Raw genomic sequence first — 27,405 nt, 5'->3', positions numbered from 1 at the left:
ACTGAGGGAGGGTCTCGTCAAGGTGATAAATAGAACAAAACACACCGGGACGGATTAGAGAAAGAGAGGGAAAGAGGGAGTGGGAGAGAAAGAAAATAAAGAGATTAACCAGAGGATGCCTTGAGAGTGAAGGATGGAGGAGGGGCAGAGGGAGGGATAAAGCAAAGGTATATAGGGAAGGAAGAGAGTAAGGTAGGAAAGGAAAGGGAATCGCAGTGGGGCAGATGAAAGGCAGAGGAAAAACATTTGGAGGAGGTGTGGAAAAGAAGAGGACAGACTGATAGATGAAAGAGGAGACCTGGTGAAGGAAATAAAGGAGGGAGAGCAACAAGGGAATGACTGGGAAGGAGGAATGGAAATAAGGAGGACATCTGGAGGGGAAGGATAGGGAAAATGGGAAGGGAAACAGGGAGTATGCAGGTAAGAAGAAAACCAGAATGGAAAGGAGTAACTGAGAGAAACTCAAGGAGGATATTGGAACAAAGATGGATGAGGGAATTATAGAGATTAAAGGAAAAGCTGAATGGAAGAGTAGTGGGAAAAACATGGGAGAAAGAACTGGAATTTAAAGACAGAAGTAAGAAGATAAGAAAGAGGGAAGGCAATGATAGATGGGATTCTCACTGAAGAGAGAAGGGGAAGGATGAGGAATGCTGAAAGTGATGGGAAGAAGGTTTGAAGAATAAATATTTGAAGAAGAGTCCGGAGTGGTGAAGGGGGTGATAAGAGGAAGGAGTGCACATTAATAAACACAACACCTTTAACCACAACCCACCAATAGGCTGTTAAGTGTTGTCTTTCTTATCAGGAAAATAACATTGAGTGTATGAGATATAATCTTCAACTCAGCATACACCTGATTCATCCTCCGAGTGGCACTTATTCTGGTAAAAAATGATAACTTTCATAAGAGCTTCTCCTGTCACTACTTTGTCTTCCCCCACCAAAACATACCGTGGGAGGCGGCACCATGCTGGGCGACTAAATTTGAAGAGACGTTTTATACGAAGAGAGAATGGCACATATCAAGGATTAAAGAAAATCAGCGAGAAAATCAGGGCAGGGAAATTCCAAGCGAAGCAAATTCAATTTTAAGCAAATTCCCCCTGACTGTCACTGTGACGACTCAGCTTTCTTCCCTCTTCTGTTTATGATGTGCCTGTGTGAACTTTAGATTAACCTCACTTTCTTTTTCTTTTTTTTTTTCTTCTGCCACCCACTCCCACTCTTTTCTCCCTCTTGTTTTCTGTCTCTTCATCACTCTCTGCAGGGTGTGGTTCCAGTCAGGCATCAACTTCCTGGCTGTGAAACCCAGCAACCTGGTTGCGTGGGAGATCAAACAGGAAATGACACCGGGAAGCAGTTCGTTGGCGGTGATGTGCCAGAGAAAGGCCTCCTCCACAGCGGAGAGGTAGGACTGAATCATACATATCTTCTCCTTTTTTTTCTCCGACAGCTTCCTCTGTCCTCCAGCGGCTGGTTAGCTTATTCTTTTTTGTGAGGAGTATTTGTGGGCGCGTAAAATATCTCAAAAGGTCTTTGATGATTGTGCTTCAAGGCCATAACAACTGATAACGCCCTACATTTGGTAATAAGAGATTTTAATTGTTTTCACAGTGACAGTTTCTACTGTTGTGTGTGTATTATCAATGGATGGGATATGAATTCACAAGGAGTAAGCTTGGATGACTCTTGTTCTGTAGCTAGATTCTAGTTTTCATTTAATGCAAGCTTTGAGCTATATTTGGATCCAGAAAGAGAAATTGCTGTCTATCGACTGATTGGCTGTTTATTTAACCCTCGAACTCCAACCTCTAACTGATAACCTCATATGTTTTTTGTGTGTGTATGCTTGTGTACGTATGAAGGAGTGTCAGATTGATAGACCAAGGTTGAAGGGTTACAAGCTTTCATTGTGTCCTGTACACACACACACACACACACAAACACACACACAATAGTCTGACAAGCAGTTGTAAAAAGTACTGACCCATGTGTGATGCTAAATTTGCCATTAACCTGGTAATTGCTCTGTCCTTGTATGTTTGGTTATGTTTGTGTGTGTGTGTGTGTGTGTGTTCTGCTTGTGTTCAGCAGGGTAAAAGCGGCTGACAATAGAGTAAACATACCCTGCTTTAGATTTTGGTGCAAACGTGACAGGTATTCTTGACTCCAGTGTGTGGTTAGAGTGAATTTGTTGTTGCACAGCTCTGATAAAATAAAATAAAAGAATAACAGAGACAGATTACATGTAATCAGCTTGGGTGAGATAAAAAAAAAAACAACCCAAGGTGGTAATAAAAATGTGTTAGTTAAAGATAGTAAACAGACTGAGGTGAATTGTGTAGGGTCAGGGTTATGGTTAGGAGTAGGGATAGGGTTAAATGAATCAAAGAGGTGATGGTACATAACTTTACAATGCATGAGTAACAGATAATTAAAATAGTTTGACTCACATACTATTAGAGCTTACTATAAGTTTTCACATCTTATTATTATAGCAATAATTTAAAAAAATCACCACTGGCAGACTAAGAGGGCCAGAATTTAGCAATTGAGACCATAATGACTGGTTGAAAGAAGAGATTGACTTAGTATTTCTAGAGAGGTTGACACTTTTTGAATGGGAGTCAATTGGGGCCAGCAGCTAGCAGCTGTCAGTAGAATTACACTTTAAGGTACTTCCACATCGGCTTCAGCCTCAAGCCTCGGTAGCTGCCGATTGGTTTGTGCACATTTGTTTATGTGATGATTCAAATGCTGTTAGACAACACACAAACTCATACTGTACACACTGCTCACAGTGAAACTACTGACTGCATGATCTACAGTAGCATATATGCGAGTCAGACAAAGTCATCTGGAAATGTTATCCATGGCTGAATAGAAGGCTATCTGACCAGTAAACACTCTCTTTTTTGCCTTTGGTTAGCTCTTTTCCCTCTCCTTCCTCACCACTTCTGTCTGACTTCCCCCTTCACTGTCACTCCATTTCTCCTTTTCTCTGTCTTGTCTTTTTTTTTTTTCTGTTGGTTGAGAGCACTGCTGATGAATGACTTCCCATCGCATGAAACTATTATTGCTGAACCCCGGCTCAATTAGCACCACTTAGCTACCCGTTAGCCATGTCTAGCCTTGACTGATGGACAGCATCAGCAGCATCGGATAATCCAAATATGGCACAGAAGGAAATAAAACCAGAGACACCACAGCTTGAAGCTTTTAAATTAAGAGCATAAGACACTAAAAAGTTTTCATCAGATGCTTTTAAAATTTTGAACCTGGTGCATGACACAGAATCTATCACTGTTTTTTAAGGGGAATCGAAGTGAGTCATATGTTACTGGTGGATAATTTGAAACAGAAACAAAAGCTTATTAGCAATAATGTTAAGTATATTTTCTAGATATTTTTCTAGAATGGATTCATAGTCTTGTTTTACACTTAAGAATGGCTTGTGGAATACTGAAAGCACTTGATGAATTTTGGGATGTGCCAGCCATTGTGGCCTCAAGGCAAAGAAGTGATTTTCCCTGGCCCTTTGTCATCCATCAGGATGGTGCTGTTTGAGGTGTTGAGATGGTGGTGATTCTAAACGGCTGCTTATTTCCCTGAGGTTTGGCACATAGCCACATGTGGTAGAGTTGGGGTTTTTTTGTTTTTTTTTTCCTTGCCCTGAAGGAGAAACTCATCAAAGTGACGTCAGGGTAAACACAGAAAGTGATGCTTTAGAAACCAGATTATGATATGGCTGTCCCACAAAGACATACACAGAAAAGCACGGATGCAACCACACACTCATTCACATCTACTTACACACATACACACTTCTGCCCGTCTTCAAAGTGATACTGTAAACAAAGAGGTGCCTCAAAGCTCAGATTATGATGCGGCAAGCACAAATATATACACGTGTATTGATGCGCACACATACATAAATGCACAGGCTTGTACAAACATGGGCAGAACACACACACACACACACACACACACACACACACACACACACATACACACACTCATGAAGCAGGGCTGATTCAATGCAGTACTGCAATGTTACCACCCTAATGATTCAAAGCATTGAAGACTGGAGGTGGGAGTGAAGCTGACATTTTTTTTTTTTTTACTACAGGCATACACACACATACACACACACACACACACACACACACATATATCCAGTCTGTTGCTAGCATACAACAGACAAGATCACAGGCTTTTATCAGCGATTGTGTGGGCAGGATGGCTAATTAAAAGAGCTGATCTGTATTAATCTCTAATGAGATATTACTGGTTGAGACATGAAACAGTGAGTGTGCGTTTTATGAATGAGAGGGCGGGAATGATTACTACCTCTGACAATTAATCTTGTGAATTGATTCCTGCACCTATTGTAATTCTGTGATATAATACGATCTGACATGATGCGCATAATAGGGGATGCATGGTAAGTGGATGCAGTAATTAGAATCAGCATAGGCTTTGCTGTGTGTGGAGGTGTGTAGTCGTGCGTGAGTTATTTTCTGTGTGTATGAGGTGGGTGTATGCTCACTGTTTTACATGTACAGTGTTTTTGCATATATGTATGTAGGTTGACAGTTATCTAAAACCAAAAATGGAACCAATTGTTGATCACAATGACTGTAATTACTGTTCAACCATCACATGTCCTGGGAGACCTTAATTTTTTTTTTTTTCATTAAAGCACCCTATTTGCACATTAGTTTGAATCAAAGCTCTCTCACAGCATTTGTTTCTTTATTGGTTTTGATTATGCAGTAATTATTCATCATTTCTGTATTTCTCACTATTTGAACATGCTGATATCATATAGCCGTTACGCTATATTGATATTACGCTGCACCATCATACTTTGTTATTAACACTCTGCTTAGTTCTGCCTCCCTGCCCTTCTGCTGCAGTGTATGACCACTCTGAAAAAGAAAAACATAATGAGATGTTTGGATGTGCATGTGTGTGTCTCCTCGCCCTCAGAAACAGCCATTGAGGCGCCCTCGAGCAAGATTCATCTTTTGTTGGAATTCATTTTGATTATCATTTCAAGTTGTTATTCATTTATCTGTCCCTCTTCTTCTTATTTTAATATCATTTTAATATTGTGTTTTATTACACTGCATAATCCTGCTACGTGTTTTTAAAGCTATGTCTAGCATTTTTTTTTTTTTAGATTATGTTTGTCATTTTACACGTATACAGCGCGTTGCGTTGCTTTTAGGTTTGACCTTGTTGACTTTTCAGTATATTGTTAGTCATTTTTACAGCCTGTTTTTCTTTTCTTCCCACTCTGGTTATGATCTTTTTTTCATTACTTTGCATGCTAAATAAATTACCTAACAAGAAGTGGAACAGGCTCAAGATGACCTTAGTTTTGTTTGTAGGGTTATATAAGGAAAATGGGTTATTGTTTGAGTGTGGCTGATTCTGCCAGAAAGCAGTGCTCTATTTCATGATCATGATTGGATCCATAGATTAACACCGTTAATGGGCCTCGTTCAATACAAGAACTGGGGTAATGCACTGCCCACACTCCATACAGGGACGTGCTATTTATCTGCTTGTGTGTGTGTTTGAGTGTAAGTGTGTGTGTGCATGTGTGTGCTGTGGATGTTTTTCATCATCCAGAGCCCTGTGTTTGCAGTGGCAGCCATGGAAAAAAAAAAAAAAAAAAGTTCAGTTTAATGATTTTACAGTGTGATACATTTTCCTGCAGTGGATGAGCCATCTTCAAATATATTACACTGTATGTACTGTAGGATTGAATCAATTAGTGTTAAGAAAGAACACTAGCAAGAGACTGCCAGACTATTCTGTGCAACTTAGTTACATTAAAAGAAATTGTTAATTGTTAAAGTTCTTTTTTCTACACTGTCTTTGGGAATGGAACAAAATCATAGCAGCAGTTATGTAAGAAAGCAGTGAAACTGCAGCATTTTAAAGAGATAATTGTATTTGAATAGCTGAATAGTGAACACCACATCCTAATAAAGCGTTTTCATCTTCCAAACGCAAGTCATTCAATGAATTTTCTCTTGTTTAACAATAAAAACAGTGACAGTGACAGATGAAACCTGTCTTTAAATATATAGCAGTAGTTATTGAACACTATATTAACAGACTTATATATCAATATTGGTCCTGCAAAAAACAAATCATTGTATGGCAAAGACCAAATCATTTTTAGACTCTTGCAAGAGAGAGCAAAACTAACAGCTTCACATCGGCCGCTTTAACAAACTAGTTTAATCGTGTGTCACTGTTTTAATTATTTTTTAAGTACACTGAGTGCTAATTTAACTTTGCCTACATGTTTTTGACAAACTCACTGGTCAGTACTTGACTGATCAATGTGGTTTATGTGTCACAAACACAATGTAATTAAGGTAATCCAAAAAAATTACCATTGTTTATGTACATGCTGCAAACCTTTAATCCAAATAAACCATGTAAGCACATTCCCAGAGTTCCCAGTGTTTATTTATGATACTGTTTTGACAGTCAAGTAGTGCTCACATCATGAACTATTTAATGTAGCTTTCCACACACACACACATGCAAATGCACACACAAAAACCACATGCACATTTGTATACACATAGGAACCCTCACACACATGAACACACACACACATCACTGTTTGTGTTTGAATAACGTATGACAAGTTTATATAACATTTATGAAATGTATGATGCGGGTTAATGAATAACTGATGTTGTGCGCCAGCTTACCTATGTGTTTAGGCATGCAACGATGCATGCTGTACCACAGCAACATGTGTGTGAGTGTGTGTTTGGATGTGTGGAGGGTGGTGCTGGTGTTTTTCTATCTCATCTTTATATTGATTGAAATGAACACATGCACATGTTCATGCAATCTAATGTTATACAGTTTTTATTTGCACAAATGAGGTACACGCACTCACATCAACTTCATATCATCTTGAGTCAATCTTCTGCACGTTAAGGTAACCTGCAAATTTCTGGGAGCTTGTACCCCTCTGATGGATGCTTATACTTTTAAAACTTGAATCATAAATCCAGCTCCACACAGACACACACACACAGGTACTGTTACGTCCTACCAGGACTTTTTCTGTGGTTTTTGGATTCTTTGTGTATTTTGTTCTCTTGAGTTTTCAGTGTTGCATTTATGTTGCCTGCTTTTGTTTTTTTCTCTGTTTCCCTTGTGTGTTCCTCCTGTGTTTATGTGAACCTCCTCTCACCTGTCTTGCATCACCCTGGTTAGCCCAGCCCTGCTCCTAGTGTCTTCCCCAGTTTATCTGCTCCCAGTCCGCCCATGTGTTGTGTCACCTGCTGTCTGTTTACTTCAGTTCCTGTTTTATTTTGAAATATTTTCTCCTTGTGTCTGGTTCACCTTTACTTCCTGTTTTTTATTAGCTTGTGTTTCACCTGTGTCTCGTTTCCCTCACCTGTGTCTAGTTTGCAATCACACCCTATGTATTCATAGTCCAGTTTTTAGTTCGGTCTTGATGGAGTCGTCTGCTTTTGTACTGCTTTTGTTCTACGTTTATTCCATATTCCTGGTTAGTGTTCCTGTGTCTGTGTCTCCTGCGTTTCTGGTATGTTCCTGCGACTTTTGCATTTTCATTTAATATTTCTTCATCGGGTCTTGCCTTCCTGCCGTCTCTGCATTCGGGTCCACCTGCTCCACTCACCCACCTTTGTGACAGGTACGAGGTTTTAGTTTTTTATGTTTCAACTGGTTTAAATCGACACGATGCAGGGCACAGGGTTAAGTGTTGTATGGTTTTAGTTGTTTGTAAAGACAAACTAACTCAACAGAGAGCTTTTGTATTAGTGCTGGCAGTCAACTATGGGACACACACACACACAAACACAGCATAGACATGGGGCCAAGATGTCTGCAGTCTCTCTTGGCACACATGGGGATTAAAAACACAGCAAGGGGGAGGAAGGACAGAGAGAGAGAGAGGGATGTCTGCCAACATGAGAGAGAGAGAGAGAGAGAGAGAGAGAGAGAGAGAGAGAGAGGAGAAGGTAGAGAAAGGCAGAGTGAAAGTGAGTGAGAGGAGATGGTAAAACAAAGCCAGAAAAATAAGAGGGAAAGAAGCACGACAGTGTAGCTGTTAGTGTTTGTCCCTCGAGAGAGAAAAGTGGAGAATTCCCCTCAGATACTGTAGTTACACACATATTCCATTTTTATTCATTGTGATGTGTGTGTGTGTGTGAGAGAGAGAGAGAGATATGTATTTGTGTTCTTCTGTTAGACACTTGTCCCTCTGTCCCCCATCACTCTGACTATGGCAAAGCACTTGCCCCAGTTTATCCTAAAGGAACACACCCTGATACCGCATAACCAAAGCACGCACACACACACACTTATATAGACACACACACACACGTGGTTGAACATGGACTGCATATTGTACAAATATTGTCTTACCTTTCCCTGAACCACTTGCCGTTTCATGTCTGGAGAACATTGAATACGAATCACTGGACTTGAGTTTAGTTGATTGTTCAGTCAAATTGTAGTTCAGTGATTTGGATTCAGAACAATTCTTTACCTTTTAAACTGAATGTCAACTCAAACTCACCTCATCTTCAAGCTCAATGTTCCTGATACCTTAGCTTTAAACATATTTAAGCAGAGAAACGGTTTTGGTTTGTATCATCTCCAGCATGCAGCGCAATTTTAACAGCAATACCATAAAATTGCCAAATGTTTCGCCATCTCCTTCTCTCTCCGCTCTCTTCTCCAAACACTCAACTTCCCGTATATTACAGATGGGGTTTTATGGACTGTATTTCAACATCTCAACCTCTGAGTATAGATTTGTCCCTAAGAATAAAATATAAAGAAAATCAAAAACATAATAGTGCTAGAATCCACACATAAACACACACACTCACACAGAGTCTGTGGGGTTCCTTTAACAGAGGAGCAGAGGAAATGACCACTGCAGTGGTAATAGTCTGTGTTTATCACTCTTTCCTGCCTTTCTCTCCTCCCTCTTGTCTTTTTTCTTGATTGCCCAACACAGAATTGAGGGAGAAATTGTCCCCACAGGTGCATACACATATACTCAAACAGTGCATGTTTTGGTGGCTTTATAGTGTGTTTAAACGTCACTGATGGTTCTCTCCTTCCTCTATTTCTATTTTTACTCTACTTTCCATTTTTCCTCATTCTCCATCTAGATTGCTTGCAGATTGACTATTCTGTATTATTTTCTATTTCAATTCCACTCAAACATGTTTGGCATGCAAATGGTCGACTATGACGAACAATCTTTGTGTTTTTTGTCCCCTCACATTTTGACCCTGAAGAATAGTTTAGTCCCAAACAAATATTTCATTCTCTCCAGTGTGGCCTTTTTTTTTTGTAGATGGAGCTACGTCTGTGGGTGAGAGCTGTAAAGATGTCCAGGTTTTAAAGCTGATAAACATCAACGGGGCTTTGACAGGAGAGGTGAACGAAGGAGGATAGAGGGAGGGTGTGGCATGTAAGAGAATGGAGAGGAAGAGGGAGGGTGATGAAAAGAAAGGAAAAAGGGAGGAAAGGTGAAAAAGAAAGATACGGACAGAAAGTGAGGATGGGGTTATTGTGAAGAAAAGAATAAGTAGAGCATCAGAAAAAGCAGAGAAGTGAACATTTAACTCCATACTTACACAATTAAACACATTCATCCCTCATAGCTGCTCAGTACTGCAGTTTAGTTTTGGCCACCGAGGCTGTGATCACACCACCAGTTAGTTTTTTCGTAAATCAAAACCACAGTGGAAAAATATAACTTAGCGCCAGCTTTGCTTTTACTGACACTACTCAGGCAAACCAGCTACCTGTAAGTGAATAAACCTTAAAATAAACCTGTCACCTTGCAAGGGAAGACTTATGGGAGCAGGGTTCACCAGAATAAATTTGATTCAAATCCCTGTAACTTCAGCCGGGATCCATCAGCTTGTCTCCGTACTGCACCATAATTTACCTCCTCTGGAGTTCATACCATCATCCAATTACGTAAGTTGACCCTTGTGACAGTCCCCCCAAAACTCTATTTACTATATTTCTTAGACTTGCACCTTCAATTCAAGAAGCATAAAGCGACAAAGGATACTCCTGTGATTCTCCGGGTTATGAGACATTTTATATAAGCGGAGCAAAGCGCTGGCTGTCAATTACAGGAAAAAGGACATCAAGACAGATGGGATAAAGCAGGATTCAATGGGATAAAGGTAGCATTTGTGTTCATTACGTGTGGTTTGGTGAGTGCTCCTGTGCCCCACCACACTATCATAGCCCTGAGCAATGACCTAGGATGGCTAATTAGGCCTCACAGATATGGATGGGGTTTATGTGTACAGCCTTGCCTAGCATCATTCTGTCACTCACTGAAATGACCCTGGCCACCTGAGCACACTCACACACCGGGCCAGATTCATATGCATACACGTATGCAAGCGTGAATGCATGCAGCCGTACATGCATGCATGCATCGGGTTCACACATACTAAATATATTGAGTATGTGGCATGGGATCACAGGGTTCGTACAGGCTGTTAAGTAAATACACATGCATGACGTTGGTCACATTATAAACACACAAACATCTATGCAAACACACACACACACACTACTTTTCTGAATGTTTTGTAGGCCATGCTTTAAATAACCTTCCAATCCCATTGGCTTATTCCCCTTGCTCTAATACCCATTCCTCACTCACTCCCACCCCACTCCTCCCTCCCTCCCCTCCTATCTCCCCCATCCATCGTCTCCTCACCCTCCATGCCCCTGTTAAACCCCCCCGGGAGCTTGCGTAGCGGGATGTGTGGCTAATTAAGGCGACCTACGTGGACCCTGCGTGTTCGAGTCCCTCTCCTTAGAGATGTACAGTGTCATAGAGTGAGCGGTGGTGCCGATGCTAACACTAACTCCCTGTCCCATGCGCCAGCGAGTGTGTGTGTATGTGTTTGTGTGTCGGCGAAGAGGTGTCAAACGTTGGAGATATCCCAGTCCCTTTTTGCTATTCTTTTTTTTGTCACTGTTTGCTCTCTTATTCCCATTGCTTCCCCTCCCTGTGTCCCACATGTCCTCCCTTACACACCAAACAACTTGTCCTGCTTTCGCTCTCACTCAACCCTGTACTCCTCTTGTCCTTTTCTTTCCCTCCCTTTTCCAGTCAGCTCCATTCTATCAGTGTCCTCTCATGCTTTCGCCTTCCCTCCCCTCTTTAGGTGACGGGAAGCCCAGGGTCCCAACGCTGCTGTTTAATTAATTCTTTTCATCGTATTAAATCAAAAACCGAGCTTGTGTCCTTGACTTGAGAGCTCTCTAACATGCACGAGCGAGCAAACGACACAAAAACCGAGGGAACACAGGGCCTCCGTCTCCCAGGAGGAAGCTAAAAGGATGTGCTGAAAGGAAAAAAGAAAAGGAAAAAGAGATTAAAAAAAAAGTTGCTTTACTTTGAGGATGGATGGATGATTGTGTTTTTAACAGGCAGGGAGGGAAGAGTGGAGTGGAGAAAGAATGGAAGAAAATTTTGGAAGTAGTACCGCATTCTTGGCTTTTGAGGGACTGGTGAGTGGTGTTTTGAATGAGCAACTTGGGGAAAACAGACTCTTGTCTGTCGGGAGCAAAGGAGGAAATATGTGACATTGTTATAGAGAATCAAAGTCTGCATATGAGAGGAGGTCTGGCAAGAGCGATGGGTCAACAAAACTATCAACTTTCCTATCAACAGTCAACTTAGTTTCCTTTAACCATGATCACGATCATTCTCCGAATTTGCCCAATTATCACCATTATATATTATATTATACCATTGCAACCAGCTATGAAACCATTCTGTGAAACGTCTTATGACTTAAAAATTGACGTTCATTTTGCTGAGGTAGTGAGTGTCAAAGTAATACAGTTTAACAAAGTTTTACAAGGAATGAAACAATGATAATCTCAGCGGAAGAAAAACAATACAGGACGGTGGAGATCGCAGTGACCATCCGTCTTTTTGACACATAACCTTTTTATAATTTAAATTTGAGTAAATGAAGACAGCGCATAGGGAAGAATACAAAAAGGTGGAAGGATGTGCAGAAAACAGAAGCTAGGAGGAGGTCTGTGACATATTGTTTATACCACAACATTGTGAAATCATGCTGAGAGAGGAGGAGAGGAGCTGTAGAAGGAGATCAGCATCTCTGCTTTGACTAAATGTTTTTCACTTTTAACGGCCAGCTTGGAGAGGAAGATGAGGAGGAGGACAGTGGGAAGGAGAAACCGAATGTGAAGAAACCGATTTGATGTCCTCTTCTTTCATGGCTCTGTTGAATGCTTGTATTTTTAGTAACCAAGTGGGGAGAATGGTGCCAGAGGGAGTAAAGGTAGAGAGAAAGGAGATGAGCGGCTATATGCTTTGCCTGGTTGTCTTTCCATGCTTAGACAGTGATGGAAGGATGAGGAAGACAGAGGGGAATTGGAGGAGATAAGGGAGTTGGGAGATGAGGCAATGTTCTTTGCTTTGAGGCTCCTGTAAACACTTGTCGTCTTAACATCCAGCCAACAGTGAGGGATTGATGGGGAGAGGAAAGGAGACACAGGGAGGGAATGACAAAGGTTAAGAGTTTGATGCATTGTGGTTTGCTTGAAGGTTAATTCCTCGGAGAGCTGTGGAGGGAGCAGAAATGAGAGAGGATCTGCTTCATCTTAAAATCATTGTATTTAGGAGACTTGCCAATCAAATGTCATCACCAGCATTGTGGCATCATGTCCCCCGGGGTTTTCTGTTGATAAAAATTACATGTTTCTGGTGGCACACTTGTTCATCCAAGGCGCTAATGACCCAGTTCCTCTTTTAGTTATTTCAAACAAACTTCTGTTGCTACTGCAAAAAAGAAACATCACTTCCTGTGTGCCACTTTATTTTTTCCCTGCCATTTGCACCTTTTCTTTGTTACTTCCAGCATGGTGACCAATATGTAATAAAGTAATGGCTACCATGCAGTGTGTACTGCTGGGCTGTTACATTTGACAAAGTTAATTTTTACCTAAGTTCTGATTTCAGTAAGTACAGGCATCATAGGTGAAACTAATGCAGCATTAATATTAAACGAATTAAAAACTCTACTAAAGCAAGCAAGCGCTCATACATCCAGTGCTCATGTCACTTGTCTAATGACACGATCTTCTAGCATTCATCGTATTGTCGTGGTATTTAAATAGGTACTACTTCCATGTCCGATAATATAGGGCTGAACAATTGATTTAAATTTTATCGAAATTGCCTCCTGCAATTTTCAGACTGCAGGAGGGGCAATATTTGTTAAAGGCGAAATGTGCTGCAGAGACGCATCATATTCTAAACATCTTTGTTTGATACAGATCCCTGCAAACATCACGCCATAACTATTTTAATATGTTATTCAATGAAAATGAGAGTAATTATGTAAAAATGATCTTTCCCTCTAATATTGTAAGTTATACCACAATTGCAATATCTGTCAAAATAATCACAATTATTATTTTTTTTCAAAATCTTTCAGCCCTACCATAATACTGTTCAGTAGCTGTATAGACGAGACCAGCAGGGACATGCTCTGGCTGAAGCAAGAGCTTGTCAATGAATTCAAAAAGCTGAAATTAAATATCGTACCCCTCTCCTCTTCTATGTTCCCTCCTGCTGGAAGGTGCGGTGGTTGTGCAGCCTATTAGACACAGCATGGCTGAAAAGTAATTTTACTTTCTGCAAAACATGCCTCCTTGAAAACCAGTATATGCAGTTTTTTCTGTTTTTATTCAAATCTGTGTAAAATCAATTACCCTCAGACACAAACATGACTAAAGAGAACATATTTCTGTTCTTTATGTATATCCATAAGATAAACAATTTGCTGGTGACAGGTTTTCAACCAACTCTACCTTTTTATACATTTTCACATAATGATGCCTGCAGCGCATTTCCAGCTTATATTTTGGAACCAAGCAGTCATACTGAAACCATTAGTACTTACTAATCACATGCATGTTCAAAGTGATTGGTAAAAGATGCAAGATTATGAGCACAATTGGAAAGTTTGCTTTGATTAATTCCTAAACAGAATTGAATATAAATTGAATAGAACTGAAGAGACTAAATTGACATGGAAAACTGAATACTAGGGAACTTTTAATGGCTGATCAGGCGATTCTGAGCACAAAAGAGGTAACTTAAAGACAAAAACTAACAACTAAACTACATATACAACAAAACAAATCAAAAGTATAAAAAATTAAGGTATTTTAAAGAAATAATCTCAAAATCTCTAAACTAGAAATAACAAAGATGCAGCAGGCTTGGTACTGTCTTAGTGGCCACATTCCTGTATTCAACAGCTCTGCTTTAGGAGGGTGCAACCAGAGGAGACACCCTTAGTACTGAAATCTCAAAGAAATAGTAAGACAAACTAAAGTTTTGAGTGTATAAAAGTTAACTGTGCAAGCTCCAAATACACTAAAACTGTCAAACATTAAATTAACTGTGAGTATGATGTATGAAACAAAAGCTGTGTGTCATGTCATTTATCTGTTTCATTAGGTATGTGCAATGTGAATGTGACGGGTAAAAGTTCCTCACTGATTCCTCTTCAGTCTAACATACACAAGGACATTGTCATCAAGGGAAAGGTGATATTGCTTTAATCCTAAGGCTATATGTACATACATATACACATTTCAAGCGTTTCTGAGTGATTTGTATTGTATTGTGATTTGTGTATATTAGTGAGATATCTCTGGTTATGTTGCACTATAGTTGTGTTATACAAACATTTTGTTTCCTCTTACTCAGATAAAGCTTATTTCTCCTGCACGTCCCCCTTCCAAGATTTTATCTATAACCTTTTAGCATTCAGACTGGTGACCTTCCTGCCCTGAGGCCTGCAGCCATAACCTCCAGTCCCCTGTTGTCCTGTTTTAATCCACACACAAGTTTGCCCATCATCCTGCCCACAGAAGGAAACATCAGGTGTTTGACAATGAAAAAAAACAGTAATGCCTCCCCACCTTGGTTTGTTTGTGCCTCCTGGTGTGACAGTGAAACACTTCCTTCCCTTCTAGCTGTCAGTAATTGGTTCCTCCAGTCAATAAAAGGTTTACATGTGTTTCATAGCTGACAACAGCACCTGTCCTCACATCTGATGCTTCCTCATCTCCCCCTTTCTTTCTTATTTACCCCCCTTATCGTTGCACCATCTCAGTCTTTCCCTCTCGCTATTTCTATATCCTCCTTTGCTCTGTTCCTTTGTTTCAATCTTTTTTTTTTATTTCTTTCTGTTTATATGTTCCACCTCTCCGTTTCTCTCATTATCTATTTCCATCTCCATTTCAGTTTCTTAACAAGCTGCTTCCTGTCTGTCTGGCACAGCTGTTGATTACCTAATTACCTTGCCTTACACACATACACACACACACACACTCTCTCTCTCTCTCTCTTTCTCTCTCTCTCTCTCACTCACACACACACACACATACAAACACAAAGAGAAAGATTGCCACGGCTAAAGCTATTGTTTACAATCAATCATAAAGGCTGTACGCCTGACACAAAGTTTTTATTTTGTGAAAAAGCTGCTTGATTAGTGTGTTTGTGTTTGTTTATCAGCATGTCTTAATATCTATTTTCAGCTCATTCCAGCTAAATAATGCCACATATTGCCAGTAACTTTACAACAACAGATCGGGCTCCTAAAGAGACGCCATTATGAAGCTTAGCCTTCTGGGGCATAGCTGATTTATTAGAGGTTCTTCCAGTGACTCTTTTTTATGACAGAATAAACATTTTTACCCTTGTGGAGCTAATTAATACCAAGGTAATCAGCATATGTAATGGATAGATGTGGACGAGGTCATGAGGTCATGCCGTGCAGGCTAAAATTATGATGTGATGATGATATGGTGGGAATATAAGCAGAAACCAAATGATCCATTAGAAAATGTGTCAGTTTAACTCTTAATGGTCCACTCACTAAATGATCTGCTGTTATTTGTGTTTCTTTACAAGACATCAGCCTGATATCCGCAGACTGCTGCTTGCTAGTGTTAGCTACCCAGCATCGCAGGAAAGAACTCTGGACAGCTTCTAGCTGCTGCCACCAGCAGGATCAGCACCTTGGAGAGCTGATCAAGTCCTGACAACTGTGTATACTGATAATTTTGTTTACATGATTAAAATTAATGATTTAATTTTTGAACAATATTTAAGAAATATTCTTTAACAATTTCAAGAGTGCAGTGATCAGGTCTCAAACTTTCAGCAATTAAAACCCTGCTGAATTGACCTGTTACTCCATTACTAAAGAAAACGATTTTAAAGAAACCAAAGCTGTAATTAAAAAAAATAAACCTTTTCAAAAAAACAAACAAAAATAAATTTGCAACAAATTAATGAACAGGATCTTAAACTGGTGGTCTTGGGGTGGCCACGGGAGGGTCCAGGAGCAGCAAGGGCCAGCGTGCTTTTAATGACTTGTGTGCTTTCACGTAGTGCAGGAGCAGATCCGTTTCCTCTGCAGAGAAGCTCTGCTTCTTTCTACTTGGCAAAAGTGCCATTATAATAGCAATTGATAAGCAGTTGATTTTTTTTCTTTATTAAACCAAGACCGTTATTTTTCCCTAACCTAACTGAGTGCTGCAGGTGTCTGAGCATAATAAAAACATTTAATAATGCTGTAGTCACATGCTGATATTGTACTGTCAGATTGGATATTTTGTCAGAAAACAAATGAAATATGTTGCCATTGAATATCTATTCATATGTTTAATATTAACATTTTTGCAACTTGCTTAACAACTTTTCCTCATTATATTAACAGACAACATAATTTGAGCAGCATAAACTATTTGCTGTTGCAATTTAGTAGTACATAAACATAGTTTGTAGGAGACAGGGTTGTCTCCAACCATGTGGCAGTAGTAGTAAACTGTCTTGTCTTCAAACTTTAGGATACAAGTCTAACAGCAGCCTCTGGGTCTGTCTTGACTTGTTTTGCTTAGAGATTGTATTTTATGATATGTTTTATGGTTTAATTAATTGAATCAATAAATGGAAACAAACTGGAAAAAGGGAATGTGCAATATGAGCAGGTGAGACACCAAAACCACCATATGGCACTGCAAGAATATCTCACCCCTAGAGGAAATAAAAAGACAGATCATCAAACTAAACACAGAGAATGGACAGAATCCATAAATAGCGTGTAAGGACAATAATGTATAGTAACCCTGAAGCTGAGAAAGTGAGGGGAAAGGTGTGTACATTACACTAGTGTATTGGTGTGAGCAGACATGTCTGTCTTACATGCATATAGATATATATATGTATATATGTATGTGTATATATATATATATATATATATATATATATATATATATATATATATTCTCAAATATTGGTTTGAACTGAAACAAAATGTAAGATTTAAGAGAATTGTCAGATTAGATAATCAGAAGATTAGATTGATGATCATATTAGAATGATCAGATTATCAGATTGTATATTTCGTTTTAGGATTTGACTTAAACCCGACCAATGACTAAAGATAGCAAAATCCATTTCCATTGCTCTGTCTCTTCATCTTCCTCTCCCTTTTTCTTGCTACCATTTCTTTTTCAATCTCTTTTCTCCTTGTTCTATGTAATTAAATCCAAAATGTGCTTTTTTGGCACAAAATAGAGTAAAGAAATGCTGATTGCAAAAGGAAAAACCAACAAATAACAGATGAAATAGGTCACCTATTAAATACAATGACAGCTCTGTCCCATTTCACCCTTTCACACCCTCCCTTTCTACCACTATTGACTTTTCAACCTCTTTCTCGCTTCCTCATTTTAGCATCGGTGGAAACATCTTTTTCAGTCTATCTGTCTCTCCTCTCTCTCAGATTAACGGTTCTGATTATGTGTGCCAGGATACCCATTAGCTTGGACACATGCAAAGGCCTCTGCCCTCCTTTCCATTACACACAAACACACTCCCACATGAACACACACACACACACAGTTAAAGTTAGGTTTTTACCATAACCCATAAACAGACCCACATTTACACATGCCTCCACACACTCTGACTGTCTTACACACAGAAGCTCTAATGCTCTTGAGACTAATTATCAGTCAGGTGTGTCATCTTATATTTATTTGGGCCAGTGAGGTGCTAACAAGCATTTCTCTTTCCTCTTTTTCTTTCTCTCTATTTTGCCATCTGTCTGCTTTTTTTTTCACAATCTATTCTTTTCACTTCTCCCTCACCATTCTCTTCTTTCCTCTCTCTGTGCCTACCTTCTTCTCTAACAGACATTGCTGAGGCAAGGGTTTTATAGGTTGTGTTCAGTGTCAGATTCAATGAGAAACTGCCAGAGACAAGGGGTGAGAAAGAAGCGCTGCGCTGCATTAAAATCAGAAGAAACAAAGGTGCATTTTTTTTTTTTTTTTTTTTTATCAAGCGACTGCAGCAAGTTTTTACTTAAGGAAAATGGTCTCAACAGCCTTGCAGTAGTTTCAGTGATGTAGTGGCAAACAAAAAGGTGTATGAACTATGACCTTCAGTTGGTGGCTCTCGCAAAATAAATAACCTCCCAAAAGTCCAATATAAACAAAACTCAAAGTGAATTCCTAAAAAGTGAGCCACGCCACAAGGCTTTCGCCAACATGAAGCTCTGATCCCAATTACACTGATGGCAGCTTTGACAGTGAGGGGTGTAGTGCTGTTGCTAAGCAACTACGTAATCATCTGTCAATCTCTTGTGTGCCAGTGTTAGTGATAAGTGTCTCTGATATTGATCAGCAACGACTACTTACAGAACTGAGTTTAATCTCACATCTTTCTGGGTACCACACTGAGGACTGTAAGGCGTGGCTTGAAATTTTAAACGTGTCATTCAAAGCAAAGTGGATGTGCTATCTCAGGAATAAGAAGGAAACCCCGCATGAAACCTCCACAAAATATTGCAAGCGAGATATTACTGGTGGATTTGTTGCCTTGAGGAGGGAGATGCTTCTTAAACACATGTCGGCAGAATTAATCTCAATGAAGAAATCAAGTTGCTGTCCTTGGAATGTTTAAACTTTTATTCACAGAGACCGCAATAGTTTGTAATAATTACTGCCCGAATACATATTACTAGCACCTAATGTGCGATTAGTGCAGCCTTAATTTTATATCTTGATGAATAACCTTGAAAATTTAAACAACACATTTTAATCAACTTGATTTATCAACCAAATGATAAGTTTACTATACAAGCATTGCAAAAACTGCACAATCTCTCCAGTTTTAATCACAAGTCTATTCTAACAATTCATTCTTGCATGTTTAACAGTATAATCTAAAATATATGTTTAAATAAAAATGTGTCCCAACCATTTCAATCAAGACTTATATTAGCTTGTGCCTGCATGTTAATGTACATATGTGCACATATCTGTAAAGCCAGTCAGATGCACTATCCTAACAGAAAGGTCAGTCAAAATTAACCCCGAGCCATCTTTACGCTTAACTTCTTCTGTCTCATAACACACGTGAATATAACACATATGTACACTTGTACTCACATGCAGTCGGATACCAGGACACACTGTATGTACATGCGCATATAGACTAAACAGATGTGTAGGCAGACATCACAATGTGTCCTCACATGCATGCAGGATCATGCCTCATGAGCAGAGAGAAACCCTCAGCACCAAAGAGAAGCTAGAAGGTGACACGGTTCAGATAATACACAGAACTGTATGCTACTGTTTGTCTCTCTACCCTTCTTCTACCACTAAAATTACCATTGATTTAGCTCACACTATAGCTGTAACTGCTGTAAACCACAATATTTTACATGGTATTTTTGCTTAATTCTGCCTTATGCTGCCTCTAAAGAGCGCTTTTCAAATTTTCAACAGGGGAGGTTGAGACCTGAAATGCTTAGTGTTCAAGTGGTTTAAGTCATGAGAACATGTAAGTTATGTAGTTTGATGGCTCACAATGAAGATGGACATTGCCTTGTTCGTTTTCAAAAATAACTAACTCTAACAAAAAGAAACTTCCCTGGGCTCCAACATTTTAAAATCAAAGCAACCCCTGAACTCAGAGCTTTCAGATGTATACTTACAAAGCTGTGAGTAGCAAAGCAGTTGATCAATCAAATAGACTCTTGTAAATATGATAAACATGATCCCACCTGAAGGCAGGAGTCCTGCCATGTGCGGTGTGCACCTGCTGTCACTGCATGCCTGACTGCCTTTGTCACCAAGTTTAATTTCTTGGAAAACATTTTGAATTTCGAGTAAGATTAAGTTAACCCTCCAGGGTCTTTGTAAGTCAATGTAACGTCCCCTCAGATGACTTACGTGTGTGTGTGTGTGTTTGTGTGTTATGTGAAAATGTATGACCACAGCTAGTAGGCAGCGAGCCAGAATGGAGCCAAAACATAACCCCCTAAGGCTAAACATTGCTTCCGCTCTGATTAGCACATTAGCATGTCCCAACAAATGGTCAGGGACATTAGCATGGAAACTAACAAAAAGGGTATCGACCAGGGCGTTTGGCGACATTTTATGTAAGCTCATTGTCAATCGATGCTATGCTAAATAGTGGTAAGTGGCTGATAATGTGCTTTTAGTGGGAGCAGGGCGGGGAGGTGGAGGATGCTGGCAGGTCAGAAAGGAAATAAGAGAAAGTACAACAGGGTTTCAATTATAATATGACCTTAGGGGAGGGGGGGATTGTCTGAAAAGAGGAGGGGTCGTCTACCTATTGGACTAATTACAACAGCAATGTGACTCTATACATTGCTAAATACAAATATTCATATTGTATGCCCACACACAAGCACATACACTATATAGTCGTATTTTTTTAACAATTAAGTTTTCAGTTTATTCTTTTCCTAATCAGTGTGCTTAGATTCTAATCTGTTCATTTGCTATAGCTTGTTTTAAAATGTTCTATGTCTCTGTAAGTAACGCTGATAAAGTTTTGTCTTCTTGGAGCTTTTTAAGAAGGAAAAAAAATCTTCTACAAGATGAGAGAGTGAAGAAAGAAAGAAACAATGGTGTCACCGCTCTTTTAATGCTGACACAGTTTAAGGCCTTCGTGATGAAAAGGGGATTTAGGTTGATACTTTCAATCCGTCATGCCGATGTGTCGGGTTGCTATGCCCTCGAGCAAGGCACATGCCCCGGATTAGTCTCATACATACAGACAGTCACTCTCTCTCTCTCTTTGCTGTTTTTACTGTGCACACAGTGTGTGTGTGTGGTTGTGTGTTTGTGTGTCGGGAGGAAAACATGTAGTTGTAGATGACACACAGACACACGCAGTCAGGCTTATGCTCAAGCACGCACTTGTTCCACCTTTGTACTTTGATTTAAAGTTTCATGGAAGATTTATCCTCCTACATTTTCTCCGTCACACACACATACACGCACACACACACACGCACACACACACTCACTTGTTCAACCTTTGAAACCTGTACTTATAAGTTCATGGGAGATTAATTCTCCTTCTTTTTTCTGTCACACACACCAGTGCTTTATTTTAACTTCCCTCTCTCTTTTCTGTCTCTCACCTCTTTACGTCTCTTAATGCACAAGTACCCACGCAGACATATGTTGGATAAATGTGTGCATAAGCATTCACAATCACACACACACACACATACACTAAGATGGGGCAGATAAAGCTCATTGTTTTTGTTTTTTGCATATTTTTTACCAAATAATAACCTATTTTTTTTAATGAGCAGATTGATTAGTGAGCGACTGATAAAACCAACTTTTACATATATTTTATGTCCCAAGGATCCAAAAGGTTATAGGTGTTTGCTGTGTTTTGTTGTGCAGATGAAGAGAAAAATACAGAGAAAATGTTCTATGGCTCCAAATGAGGGAGAAGTCAAACCTTTTGTTATTGTCTCACTGTTTTTCAGAAATATGTCCAGACAAACAAACCGTGCAGGTGGTCTTTATTTTTCCTCTGTTATCTTGCTTGAGTATTTTTAAAAAAATTCTCTCAGCACTGTTTGGAATTACAGTGTATTTTTATGGTTCATAAAAGAAGCAAGTCCTCTGACGTACTTGAACAGTACTTCACATCGCCATCTCAAATTACCTCCGGGATGTCTTTCTCTGGGAAAAAAACCCTTCAAAGTGCCTGAACTTTGTCGGCAGCACACGAATTGTGAAATTGCCTAACTTGAACTTAGAAAAAAATGGTTTGAAATAGTCACAGTGTTTGCTGTTGTTTAAAAATGCCGACTTTAAAACACTGTGCAAAAGGCCAGTGTAGTGACCCAATCGGCAATGCATCGGAGAATCCTAACCCAAGGGACTTTATAGGGTGTCTGAGATTTTTAAAAAGGTTCCTGGAAAGGTTTGTGCGGTGGAAACGGGCTATATTAGACACATACAGACCTAGAAAGATATATACAAGACTAAAAAAGATGAGGAAGGTACACACATATAAACAGATTGTGTATCGTAGGTGTTCATGCTACAAGTTACAACAGAAATGTGTATGACACCCAATCCAATTCTTGTCCGTGTCTATTTTTCTCTTCTGTGATCTTTCTTTCTCTGTCTTGTTCACATTCTGTATCTCTCACCCTTTGTCTGGCTCCTCTCTCTCTCAACCTTTTATTTCCTCTGCCTCTCTCTCTCTCTCTCTCTCTCTCTTTCTCTCTCTCTCTCACTACAACCGAGTCCCTGTTTCTCTCCCTCACCATCTCCTCTTGTCGCTCTCATCTTTCTCTCTTCCCCTCTTTACACACATACAGATTTGCAAAGAGCTCTCTGTTCCTTCGCCTAATTTTCTCTTCTTCCCGCTCCCTCCTGCTGCCCCCGCACTCCGCTCTACTCACTCTCTCTTCTCTCTCGCTGTCTTCCTGCCTGCCCTCATTTTTCATCAGTAACTAATAGCGCTGGACTCACCACTTAGGCTCAGCAGAAGTGTGTGTGTGTGTGTGTGTGTGTGTGTGTGTGTGTGTGTGTGCATGTGTGTGTGTGTCACATTTGTTTCTTGATTTTTTTCCAAACGAATAATGCTTTTCCGGACCCTGAGCTTCATACTGGCAAGTCAGTTAAAATGCCACTCTACACACTCTAAGAATAAAAGGGTTGAAAGGGGGAAATGTACTGGGTTTTTCAGACTGTGACTATGGGGAAACCCAAAAAAGCTCCATGTGGAATCTCTACGGAGTTCATTGTCTGAACTGATCATTTGATCTGTAAGAAATCATTTGACCTTTAGGCCTTCATTGCATCCTAAAGGATACTAACAGATTATTTTGAATTAAATAATCTAAGATAAGGAAATAAGCCACATATTCAAAACCATTTTGACTTCCTCTTTACCTTCAGATTTTCCTTTTTAAACATCAACTCCAGTTATGTTTTAAGACACTAAAAAAATCCTCTGGGAGTAATAAATTATGTCCGACATGGTTTTTCCACAAAAAGGTTCTATTACCTTGTTAAAAATCTTCAAAACTTCACTGAGAAGTCCATCAACGTATATGTGCACTGCAGGCTCTATATCACACTTTTAGAAATTGTATACTGGACCACGACTGGCTCCAAACTAGTTATGATGTCACAAATCATGCTCATAGGCCCATCCCTTCAGCAGATGAATGTGAAAACAGCATTCCAGTGTCAAACTCTGCACATACATCATTCTGCACAGTGTACATGTGACTTGAAGGTTGCAAGTTCCAATTCTAGGTCAAGGTCAAGGTAATCTTTATTATCCCCAAGGGGCAATTTGTTTCACAGCCAGCAGTGAATAAATACAATCAACAACACACACCAACCTACACTCAAACAAATTACACAAAAAAGACAAAGAATTACATAATACTGCTCAAAAAGCCAGTGGTAGCAGGGACAAATGAGTTTTTAAGTCTTTCGGTCCTGCATCTAGGCAGAATATATCTGCAACCAGATGGAAGCAACTTGTACTCGCTGAACAGGGGGTGACTACGGTCAGCCAGGACTGACTGGGCCTTCTTTGTGACTCTGACTCTGTACAAGAGGGAGAGTTCCTCAAGATTTGCGCCAGCGATTTCACTTCTAGACCAAGTGAGACATTCAGGAAGTAATTAAATATTTGTCATGGAGAAAGGCACCCTTATAGCTTTCCCAGTCGTTGGTTGTACCGGGTAGCTCACCATGTATTTAAGTAAGTATGCATATGAAAGTTGTTGTGAATGATGATAAAAAAAGATGCATTCTCAGACAACACTCTCTGGACAAAGTTTTAAAAGAAAAGACTGTGCTGCTGCTTTTCACTCCTACTTATTCTTCAGAAGTCAGGAGGAAGTGAGGTATTGATGGACAAATCTGCTTCCAACATGCACTTTCTCTCATTCTGTGTGTGTGTGTGTGTGTGTGTGTGTGTGTGTGTGTGTGTGTGTGTGTGTGTGGCATTGATCTGAGGAAGCAGCTCCTATAAATTCAATCAGTCCTATCCATTCTCCGGCTGTTGACTTTTAGCTGCTTGGCTCCCACCTTGAGAAGCACAGCTACTTTTATGGAGATAGGCCATTCATTTTCCCTTTTCCTTCATGCCTCTTTTTCCATTGCACCTTGACTTTTCATTTTCTGTCTTCCTCTCGTATGGCTGTGATTAGTTATTTCTCTCTCTGAAGGTGCTGCTGTAGGTGAATACCATAATGTAGAAGCTCACAGCTCCAAAACTGCAGCAATGTCTCTAGAAATTTGAAACACTGTGATGTGTGGACACATCAGCAATGTGTGCCGCTCATTTGGTCCTCCTTCAAAACCCAATGATAACAAGAAACACAGATGGCAATTGCTATATTGCATTTAAAAAGGAAAGCTTTAAAAAGTGACTCTTTGAAGAAATATACTAATTTGTGTAAAATGTTGGTGAGGGATTAAAAAGACAGTCATATGGTTATTTTATTTATGGAAGGAAGTGAAATACAAGAAGAGAACAGTGTAATCTATAGAATCAGAACACTGACAAAATCAAAAAGTGCATCAAGCATTGAGAAAACAAAGAAATGTATTGTCACTGAGCATTTTTCCACCTTTAGCCTCCATGCTCATGCGCATATTCAGACCTGCACAGATATATACAATGCACACAGTGTTTTACAATTTCAGACAGTTCGGATCAATAAGATTGTATACTTCTGAAAAAGATTGGAGTCTACCCCTCTTTCTCCTTTTCTTCTCTCCACCCTCTCTCTCTCACACGCACACACACACACACACACACACACACACACACACTTTCCCCACTTTGATAAGGAAACGCCTCGCTGCTTTCCCTCTCTTCCTCTGCAGCCACAATAACAACATTCAATCACTGTCTCCCTCTCTCCTATTTTCTTTCCAGCCTCCTCCTTCCTTCATCTTTTCTCACCTTCTCATTTATTCCTCATATCAAGCTACTTTCTCCCGCTTCCTTTCTCTATCTTTAATACCCCTTTGACAGACATGACCTGGGAATATTACACTACCCTTATATGGTCTGTTCTACTTAGGTTTAAATTCATGTCTTGTAGTCGAAACATCCTATTGGGTGTCACTTGCGGTTATTAAAAGCCTGTTTTAAAATCTTTGTTCAACACATGTAAATGTAAGGTTTTACACACAGGGGGTCGGGGTGAGTTAGGGGTCCCACTTTTAGACTTTTAGAGAAACTCAATGAATAGAAAAATCCAAGAATATTTATGGCTCAAGTCCGTGGCAGTCTGAATATAATATTTTGGGACGTCTGACTGATAATGTTCATCTGTATGCATCTACTGGCCTGACTTTAACCTTTAAACATTATCCAGGGAAACTTGGCTGAGCACACATGCTCTTTTGAGCAACACCCTGCATAATATTTACACACTTAGATGGATTCACTCATGTGAGCTGCTTGTACAACTAGTCAACAACTGTTGGGAATTGAAGCTTAAGGCAGTTTGGGCTTGGAATTCAATGATAACGTTAAATCAACAGCGACCCCACAGGCTCACACATGGGAAAAAAAAAGAAAAAAACCTGTGTGAAGATGAACTGGCATTTAGTGTAGTTAGCCAGCAAGTTGCCCTGGATGTAGATCCTCATGCAGATAGCTAATACTGGGGGTTAATTTCTGTATACATTCGGTTAGACTCAAACATTTGAAATTTAAAAAAAAAAAAGTCCTGCACACCATAAGGTCTTAGTGACAGGTAAGTAGGAGTAAAAACTGCTAACTTGAAAAGAAAACCAATAAATCTGTCACACTGTCCATCACTTGAACTTACTTTAATAACACATTTTGATCTTTTATCAAAGGTGGTAAAATTCATACAAACATACAGCACCATCCATATAAAAGCTATCTGTTTTTACCCAGGAAAATCTTGCCAATCATAGGACACCAGCAACCCTTCCCAAGGTGCATATAAATTATGGTCAATGGGCTCCTTCAATACAAAAACAAAGAAAGAAAATAATTTTGTATACAATAGGGCCCCTTTTGGGATGTTGGAACATTTGGTAACACTTTCTATGATGCCCAAGTCTATAATGCATTGTAAATATACTTATAATGCATTATAATGCACTGCTTATGGCACTGTATAATTATAGTTATAAGCACTCATAAATATTCATAATGATTTATAACAATAATCACAACACAGCATTTTACAATGACTTATTATGTCAAGTATCATAATACTTCATAATTGCTGGTCACTCACTGACTTTTTTTGCAAATATCATAGTGTATTACAATTCTCATGGTTGTAATACATTATAATCATTGTATAATACATTATAATCACTGTTATTATGCATTACAAGCTGGTTATTAGTCACTATAAGTGGTCACTGTTTGCTTTAAGTAAAGTGAAAAAAATATTAAATTTATGCAAGAACAACACACAAAACATTGTAAAATTAATTTATTTGTTTAACAAGTCCTCACAGACAATGAGTACTCCGATTTGACACAACTTTTTGATGATTAACAACTAAATGATGGATATTTACATTTTGTAATTAAACATTTTGCCAAAAAACGCAACTCAAACTGACTCAAATTATAAATAATAATTGAAACAATTTCTATTTTACCTGTAACAGGTCATAACAGACAATAAACTGAATGCTGATGACACAACTGAATAAAGGACATTTACATTTCACTAATGTAATGTTTCCACAAAAAACTCACTCTAAACACTAATTGACACAAATTACAGATAATACCTGAAACAGTTTCTTCTTTACCTGTAGTTGTATATCTTATTTTTATGTAAACATTTGATCAATAGAGATGACACTTTAAAAAAAAAAAAAGAAAAACTTGGTAAGTGATAAGTGATTATAATGCATTATAAAATGATTATAATGTATTACAACTAT

At 39.2% G+C, this 27,405-nt stretch overlaps 2 protein-coding genes across 2 annotated transcripts in view; both read left to right on the top strand.

Annotated features, from left to right (window-relative positions):
• Positions 1-1,415, top strand: part of LOC121903796 (transmembrane protein 132D-like) — a 140,477-nt gene extending 139,062 nt beyond the window's left edge. The window contains exon 5 of the mRNA XM_042421180.1: positions 1,271-1,415. Coding sequence (XP_042277114.1) covers positions 1,271-1,415 — 145 coding nt within the window. The remainder of the gene's footprint in view (positions 1-1,270) is intronic.
• A 6,111-nt stretch (positions 1,416-7,526) lies between these two features.
• The window catches only part of si:dkey-215k6.1 (transmembrane protein 132C), a 127,881-nt gene continuing 108,002 nt past the window's right edge, over positions 7,527-27,405 (top strand). The window contains exon 1 of the mRNA XM_042422482.1: positions 7,527-7,708. The gene's annotated coding sequence lies outside the window, so the exon portion shown is untranslated. The remainder of the gene's footprint in view (positions 7,709-27,405) is intronic.

This window comes from Thunnus maccoyii, chromosome 9 (assembly GCF_910596095.1).
Source record: "Thunnus maccoyii chromosome 9, fThuMac1.1, whole genome shotgun sequence".
NCBI classification, from domain to species: domain Eukaryota; kingdom Metazoa; phylum Chordata; class Actinopteri; order Scombriformes; family Scombridae; genus Thunnus; species Thunnus maccoyii.
Note: the sequence above shows the minus strand (reverse complement) of the source record. Positions and strands in the feature narration are given on the sequence as shown.